The sequence below is a fragment of the Leptonychotes weddellii genome, unplaced genomic scaffold, assembly GCF_054177405.1.
Source record: "Leptonychotes weddellii isolate Sample4059 unplaced genomic scaffold, ASM5417740v2 HiC_scaffold_7091, whole genome shotgun sequence".
Lineage (NCBI taxonomy): Eukaryota > Metazoa > Chordata > Mammalia > Carnivora > Phocidae > Leptonychotes > Leptonychotes weddellii.
The window spans coordinates 1,742-9,691 of record NW_028040495.1 but is presented as its reverse complement, the minus strand read 5'-3'; the positions used below and the strand labels follow the sequence as shown (position 1 = coordinate 9,691).

Sequence of the window (7,950 nt, the reverse complement as noted above, 5' to 3'; positions counted from 1 at the left end):
AGAGCACATGAGAGGGGGGAGGGTCAGAGGGAGAAGCAGACTCCCTGCCGAGCAGGGAGCCCGATGCGGGACTCGATCCAGGGACTCCAGGATCATGACCTGAGCCGAAGGCAGTCGCTTAACCAACTGAGCCACCCAGGCGCCCTAAAGATTTTATTTTTAAGTATTCTCTACACACAATGTGGGGCTCGAACTCACAACCCCGAGATTAAGAGTCACGTGCTCTACTGACTGAGCCAGCCAGGTGTCCTGCAAGATACAATATTTTAAATGAAAAATTTACTGGATGGAGTTAACAGCATATTTGGACGTTGCCAAAAAAAGATCAGTTGAACCTGAAGATGTAGTGACAGAAACTAGCCAAAATGAAACACAGAAAGAAAAAAACCTTGGGAGGGGGCGTGGGGAGGAAGAAGAGAACAGAACCTTGATGGCCTGTGGTATGGTATCAAGTGGTCTGACGTACGTGCAGCTGGAATCCCAGAAGGTGGAGGGTGGGGCTGAGTAGTAAAGCTGCATTCTAATCACTACAATTCTACCTCTAAAAACGTACAAGTCTGGCCCCCCCAAAAAACTTTTCACATCACTTATGATTTTATCCACACTCATTTTGAATATACGGTAGTATATTACTGAGAGTCAGATTGTGGATACAGTCTGGAGTTGAGAATATGGGCTGATATCATAATCCAAATACTCCTTCCCTCAAGTATTTTTTGAATTCTCAGAAAATGAGTGGATATGTCAAACAACTCCTGCTGAACAAGTGTGGTAAAATTGTGTGAACAAGTGTGGTAAAACTGTGACTCGGGGGCGCCTGGGTGGCTCAGTCGGTTAAGCGTCTGCCTTCGGCTCAGGTCATGATCCCAGGGTCCTGGGATCGAGCCCCACATCGGGCTCCCTGCTCCGCGGGAAGCCTGCTTCTCCCTCTCCCATTCCCCCTGCTTAAATAAATAAAATCTTTAAAAAAGGGCGCCTGGGTGGCTCAGTTGGTTAAGCGACTGCCTTCGGCTCAGGTCATGATCCTGGAGTCCCGGGATCGAGTCCCGCATCAGGCTCCCTGCTCGGCAGGGAGTCTGCTTCGAAAAAAAAAAAAAAAATCTTTAAAAAAAAAAAATTGTGACTCGGTATTTCATGAAGGGGTCTCCTGCCAGATGCTGCCTGATCTGACTCTGTTCTCACCTTCACTCCATCCTCAGTCCCTTTCCTCCTGATCTCTCTGCCATGGGAACCAGCAGTGGAGTAAGGCTCAGGGAGGAGCTAACAAGTGTTTGTTTCACATATTCATTAACATTATTTTTTTTTAGGGGCGCCTGAGTGGCTCAGTCGTTAAGCGTCTGCCTTCGGCTCAGGTCATGATCCCAGGGTCCTGGGATCGAGTCCCACATCAGGCTCCCTGCTCTGCGGGGAGCCTGCTTCTCCCTCTCCCACTCCCTCTGCTTGTGTTCCCTCTTTCGCTGTGTCTCTCTCTGTCAAATAAATAAATAAAATCTTTAAAAAAAAAAAAATTATTTTTTTTAAAGTTGGAAGTTTAACAGATTGCTTCTTAAAATGTCACCACATCAGAAGGGTTGCATCAAAATGCCAGCTGAAAAAGACAGTGTCATCGAAGCTATAGGAAAGGAATGTTTTCAAAACTCTGGGTGGTCAACAGCATCCTGTGCTGACGTATACATTAGATTTGGCCCCAAGACAGTGATTGGTGACCTTGGCGAGAGCTCTCAGTAGAATGGTGGGAACAGAAGCCAGGTCTCATGAGAGACTACGGACTCTGAGAAACAAACTGAGGGTTTTGGGGGGAGGGGGATGGGTTAGCCCGGTGATGGGTATTAAGGAGGGCACGTATTGAATGGAGCACTGGGTGTTACACGCAAACAATGAATCATGGAACACTACATCAAAAACTAATGATGTAATGTATGGTGATTAACATAACATAATAAAATAAAATTTTAAATAAATAAATAAATAAAAAGAAGCCAGGTCTCAGCGGTTTGAATAGTGACAGGAAGGGGAAAGGTAAGTAAAGGATGTGAGTGTGGACAAATCCTTTAAGAAGTCTTGTCGTAAAGGAGAAATGAAATCAGGGGTGGGAACTGCAGGGGGGTGCATTGTTGAGCAAGAGTCTCCTTAAAATAGGAGAAACTCGGTGAGTGTTTATATCCTTGCTTAGAAGCCAAATCCACACCCCACCTCTGAACAATAGGAGCACTAGGGCCCCAAGTCTGTTTGTTTTGTTGAACCCAGACTTGGTTCCTCTGAAGACCCCAAAGCAGATTTTATACCCAGTGAGAAGGGGGGCCCTCCATCAAAGTAAGGTTGGATCCCATTAAACCAAACTGAACAAGCAGTGATACATCCCTAGAACCATTGCCTGTAGGGCTATCCAAGGTGGGTATGTTGGGGAGAGCCTGCTGTATGGAGACAGGCTCTATGAAGGTAGAACCGGGGCAGGGTAAGCCTGGAGACACTGTTGCCTCAATCTCTCCCAAGATGACCAGCCACCTGTGGCTTCCCCAGCCACTTGGCTGCTTCCTGCTGAAAAGAGCAGGGATTGGGAGAGGAACTGCCACCTAGCACCTTTGGACAATTGCCATGGCAACCACAGGCCAGGTATTTTATTTCGGTCATTGCCTGGGAGTGGTCCTCCCACATATCCTGTTTTCCAATGTTATGAGCTCATTATTGTACAGCTCTCCCCCTCCCCACTGTGTTGATCTTCCACAACCAGGTTCTTTGTCTAGTGTCTTTCTCTGATGCCTGGACAAATTTGCTCTGAGGTGTCTGAAGTATGAGACTTTTTATGCAAGTGCACAACAATCTGAAACTGAAACTGATCCAGAGAGGGAGAGTGCTGGCAGGATAGAAGGGCAGTGGAGGCTGAGCAGAAGCAGGCCAAGAAAATGTGCCTCTCCTGCTCCCAGCTCCAGAGCATCTCCCTCCCCTGCACGAGGGAGCCCAGGATGCTGCAGGGGACATGGTTGACACCTGGACCACACTAACACAGGACCCAGTGAGCTTCACAAGACAGACTGGGCACAGGCATCATTCTCCTCCACCCCAACCGCAGCATAGCCCTTACCTGGAAGAATGACAAGCCCCTTGCTGCCCCAAAAAGAAAAGACAGGCACAGAGTCAAGAAGGAGGAGAAAGAAGGACCATGGTATGTAGACGAGGACTCCTGGGCTCTGGCTTGGTGCAGTGGTTCTCAGCCAACCACATGCTAGAATTAACTGTGGAGCTTATAAAAAAAGACAAGTGACTGGGCCCCACCCTAATAGATTTAGTCAAACTGGGGTGCAGTCAGGTCATCAGGTTTTTTTCTGAAGTACTTCATGGGTGGAGAACCACTAAGCTGCTCGCCTAAGTGCCCGGGCACAGAGCCCCAGCTGCAGCTCCTGGTCTCCTGGTTTCCTAGTCGTGTGACCTTGGGCTCATTCGTTACTCAACATCTCTGAGCTTCCATTTCCTCCACAGTAAAACATATCTACCTAAGGGAGCGGTGGGGAGGGCCGAGTGGGTAATGCATGTCCAGCGCGAGGCACTGTGCCTAACACAAAGTGTTCAGAATGTTACTCTCCTTGTTGAAACAGCGGTTGTCACTGCTCTAGGACCCCGATTTTCAGTTATCTGAGGAAGAAAGTGCCATGTCCTTTTCTCAGGGGGAATTGAGGGGAGTCAGTCAGAGCCAGGGCCAAGGACTTGTTCTAGTTCAGTGCTGTCCACTCTGAGAGGACACAAATGTTTCTCCATCTGTGCTGACAAGATGGCAGCCAATAGCCACATGGAACTACGGCGCACTTGAAATGTGGCCAGTGTGAATGAGGGACTGAACTTTGCATCTTATTTAATTTTTTTTAAAAGATTTTATTTATTTATTTGAGAGAGAATGAGATAGAGAGAGAGCATGAGAGGGGGGAGGGTCAGAGGGAGAAGCAGACTCCCCGCCGAGCAGGGAGCCCGATGTGGGACTCGATCCCGGGACTCCAGGATCATGACCTGAGCCGAAGGCAGTTGCTTAACCAACTGAGCCACCCAGGCGCCCCTCTTATTTAATTTTTATTAATTTGAAGGGCAATAGCCACACATGGCTGGTAGCTATAGTACTGGACAATGTAGCTCTTGGCATGCAGGTGTGTTGAGGCTGAGAGCAAGACAAATACATAAAAGTAGCTCTTCTATCTCACTTGAGCTTCAAAAAGTCCCACAAAGGAGATATGACAGGCATTGATAGGCTCATTCTATAGATTAGGAAACTAAGTTAAAACACCTGGCACAGATTTTGAAGAGCATTAGAGGCAGAGCCCAGACCAGACCGGACCAGACCAGAGGGAGGTGGATTTCGGGACTGCAAATCTATCTTCACCTGTTGGGAGAAGCCTTCCCTCCGTGGGAGCATCTCACACTGGCCCTCCAGCTCCTCCTGAGGTCTCGGGCAGGCACTCTCCCCAGCACCCCGCGGCCTCCCTCGCTGCCTTGTGTCACTCACCTGGAAGAGCTCCTGAACCTGCGCATCCACCCACTGCTCCATGTCCAGCCAGCGCTGCAGCTGTCCCCGGTCGTACTTCACCGTCAGCCGGCTGGATCTCCGGGACCTGGCTACTTTGGAGGGGTCGGAGTGGGGCTTTGACTCTGAGTCTGTGGATGACGTCCTCGTCCTCCCAGAAGTCCAGTGGACCTTCTTACTTGGGTTCTCCCTGTCAGGGTTGGGAGACGTGCAGGAAGTAGGGCTTGAAGACAGCATGGAAGGCTTGGTGTGAGCAAGGACCTGGGGAAAACTGCCAGTCAGAGAAAGGGCGCCAGGGAAGTGAGGAGCCGAACAGAGGGAGAGGCCAGCAGGGAAGAAAGGAAGGGGGAGAGGGGCAGGGCCAAGGCTCCGGGAGGGGTGGAGGATCAAAGATCAACAGGACTTTCTCTGGTGCTGGGAATGCCAATCTCCAGGCTCCTTCCTGCCAGTGCGTGGCACTCCCGAGCTGTGCCCCAGCCCTCCTTTTTGCAGCTGCTGGAGCTCAAAGTGATATAAACTTCAGATAAGCAAAGGTTAAGATCGTGCCATGCCTTGGGAGGAAGAAGGGATGCTCAGGTCCTGAGGGGTGCAGGGCTCTGATCGGTGCTCTATGGCCAGTTGTGGAACAGGACTGGAGTCACCCTCACCTGAGAGCCCTCGGCATCCCATCTTCCTGGGACTAGATCCACCTGGGCCCTGAGGAACTGGAGTCAGATGGATCCTGCAGGAGCAGAGTCCCAAGCAGGTAGGAGCTCCTGCTCAGAGTGGGGCACTGGCGGGGGCAGAGTCTCACCAAGGATAGAGGAATGGTTATCTCTGGCCCTCGTCGGGTCAGTACCCTCTTGGGTCTGGGTGTGTCTGAATGTGAGCTGCCTTATGCATATGTGAGGGAAGAGGTGCTCCTCTGTCAGCCTGGCCCTGTGCTTGCAAAGGTAAATTCATCAAGCTCATCTCCCGTGCCCGGTCCCCAGAGGCAACTGCTTGGGAAGCCATGTTTATCATCACATGACCCTCCCCTGACTCAGCTCCTTCCTGACACAGAGGAAACACACAGACCTAACTTTTACCCAGGTGACAAGACTAATAGTTCTAAACATACAGTACTTGCATTCTAAAGGAAGCGTATGTTTCTTTGTTTATTCTTTTGTAACAGAAATGTCCTTTTTTTAAAAGATTTATTTTTTTTTAAGATTTTATTTATTTATTCAAGAGAGAGAATGAGAGAGAGCACATGAGAGGGGGGAGGGTCAGAGGGAGAAGCAGACTCCCTGCTCAGCAGGGAGCCTGATGTGGGACTCGATCCCGGGACTCCAGGATCATGACCTGAGCCGAAGGCAGTCGCTTAACCAACTGAGCCACCCAGGTGCCCGATTTATTTATTTTGAGAGAGAGAGAGAAAGCAGGAGGGGCAGAGGGAAAGGGAGCGAGAAGCCCAAGCAGACTCCCTGCTGAGTATGGAGCCTGACTTGGGGCTCTATCCCATGACCCTGACATCATCACTCAAGTTGAAATCAACAGTCAAACGCTCAACTGACTACACCACCCAGGCACCCTGTTAACAAAAATTTCTAAACTTTTTAGAAAAGTTCCAGAACACTGTATTTTTTTAAAAAATAAGGACAAACAAATGAAAAATGAAAGTTTCTCTCCCCAGCTCCACTCTCCAGAAGCAACCGCACCAACAGCTTCTGTTTTTAATTCTCCTATAAGCACCATTTATCCCTTTGTGTAATATCATATATTTGTCCATTCTAGACAGTATCTCTGGTCTCTTCAATATGAAGAATGGGAAACTTTGTCATCCCCTTTTACTTTCTACATTCCAATTTTTGTTTATAAATTTCTTTTTAGGTCTTGCAGTAGTTGCTTCTAAAATGTTGAGTTTCGGGGCGCCTGGGTGGCTCAGTCGTTAAGCGTCTGCCTTCGGCTCAGGTCATGATCCCAGGGTCCTGGGATCGAGCCCCGCATCGGGCTCCCTGCTCGGCGGGAAGCCTGCTTCTCCCTCTCCCACTCCCCCTGCTTGTGTTCCCTCTCTAGCTGTCTCTCTCTCTATCAAATAAATAAATAAAATCTTAAAAAAATTAAAATAAAATATAATAATAAAATGTTGAGTTTCAGGGCACCTGGGTGGCTCAGTCGGTTAAGGGTCTGCCTTCAGCTCAGGTCATGGTTCTGGGGTCCTGGGAATGAGCCCCACGTCGGGCTCCCAGCTCAGTGGGGAGCCTGCTTCTCCCTCTCCCCTCTGCTTGTGCTATTTCTCTCTCAAATAAAATAAAATCTTTAAAAATAAAATATTGAGTTTCTGGTTCCAATGTATTGACTAAAACCATCATATACTGACTCCTGAAAGAGAGCTTTAGATAATAGCCAACAGATGAGTCTTTTTTTTTTTTAAGATTTTATTTATCTATTTGACATAGACACAGCGAGAGAGGGAACACAAGCAGAGGGAGTGTGAGAGGATGAAGCAGGCTTTCCACTGAGCAGGGAGACCCATGGGGGGCTTGATCCCAGGACCCTGAGATCATGACCTGAGCCGAAGGCAGACACTTAACAACTGAGCCACCCAGGCGCCCCCAGATGAGTCTTTTTCAAGATTGATTTATTTATTTGAGAGAGAGGGCGCACACTGTGAGGTCATGACCTGAGCCGAAATCAAGAGTCAGACGCTTAACTGACTGAGCCACTCAGCCGCCTCCAATAGATGAGTCTTTAATGATGAAAAACTTTGGGGCTCTAAGTTGATAGAGTGGGGGAGGTGGTTGAGGGCTGCACACCAGGAAAGTAGCCTGGAGAAGCCCAGACTTTGGAGGAAGACTGACAGTTCTGAGTTCAAACTTAGCTTTTTGCCCTGCATTGGTTTTATAACCTTCACATTCACAACCTCTCTGAGGCCATTTTCTCATCTGCAACATAGGGCTTTGGGGGAGGATTAAATGAGTTGATATATGTAAACATGATGTCCGAAACATGGAGCCATCCATTCCCTTTCTTTCTTTGCCTCCTCACTCTCCGCCTTCCTGGTAAGACTCTGTCTGCCAAAGGCTTGCTGAGGGATTTCTCTGCGGTGGTTTCCTTCCTGGACCTCTTTGGAAGAGGGTAGAAATGAGCAGCGGGAGGCCTCTAAAATGCAGCCCATAGACTCAGCTGTTACTCTGATGACCTGTTACACTCTGGGATGGGCAGACATCATTATGATCGTTCTCTCCATCTTCTGTTTCCTGTCTTGTGAGGAGTTTGGGAGCCCTTCCAGGAAAAGGAACCAGATCAGAAGACTCAATGGGTTTTATTCATTCATTAACGCATTCACTTAATAACAAAGATTTTATAAGCTTCTCTACTAGGCCAAACATTATGCTCAGTCCTGGGGATTGGTGATCCAAAAGAAATTGTCCCCGTCTTCATGGAACTTATAGTCGAGTATAAAAATGAACAAATGTTAA

The 7,950-nt window shown here is 48.5% G+C and overlaps 1 protein-coding gene across 1 annotated transcript; it reads right to left on the bottom strand.

The window, feature by feature from the left end:
* Window positions 1-4,404: 4,404 nt before the first annotated feature.
* On the bottom strand, window positions 4,405-4,879 carry PPP1R14D (protein phosphatase 1 regulatory inhibitor subunit 14D; the record flags this gene model as incomplete). Its single annotated transcript, XM_081811328.1, has 1 exon — window positions 4,405-4,879. A coding segment is annotated over exon 1 (340 nt), but the record flags the coding sequence as incomplete, so codon positions are not given.
* Window positions 4,880-7,950: the final 3,071 nt, after the last annotated feature.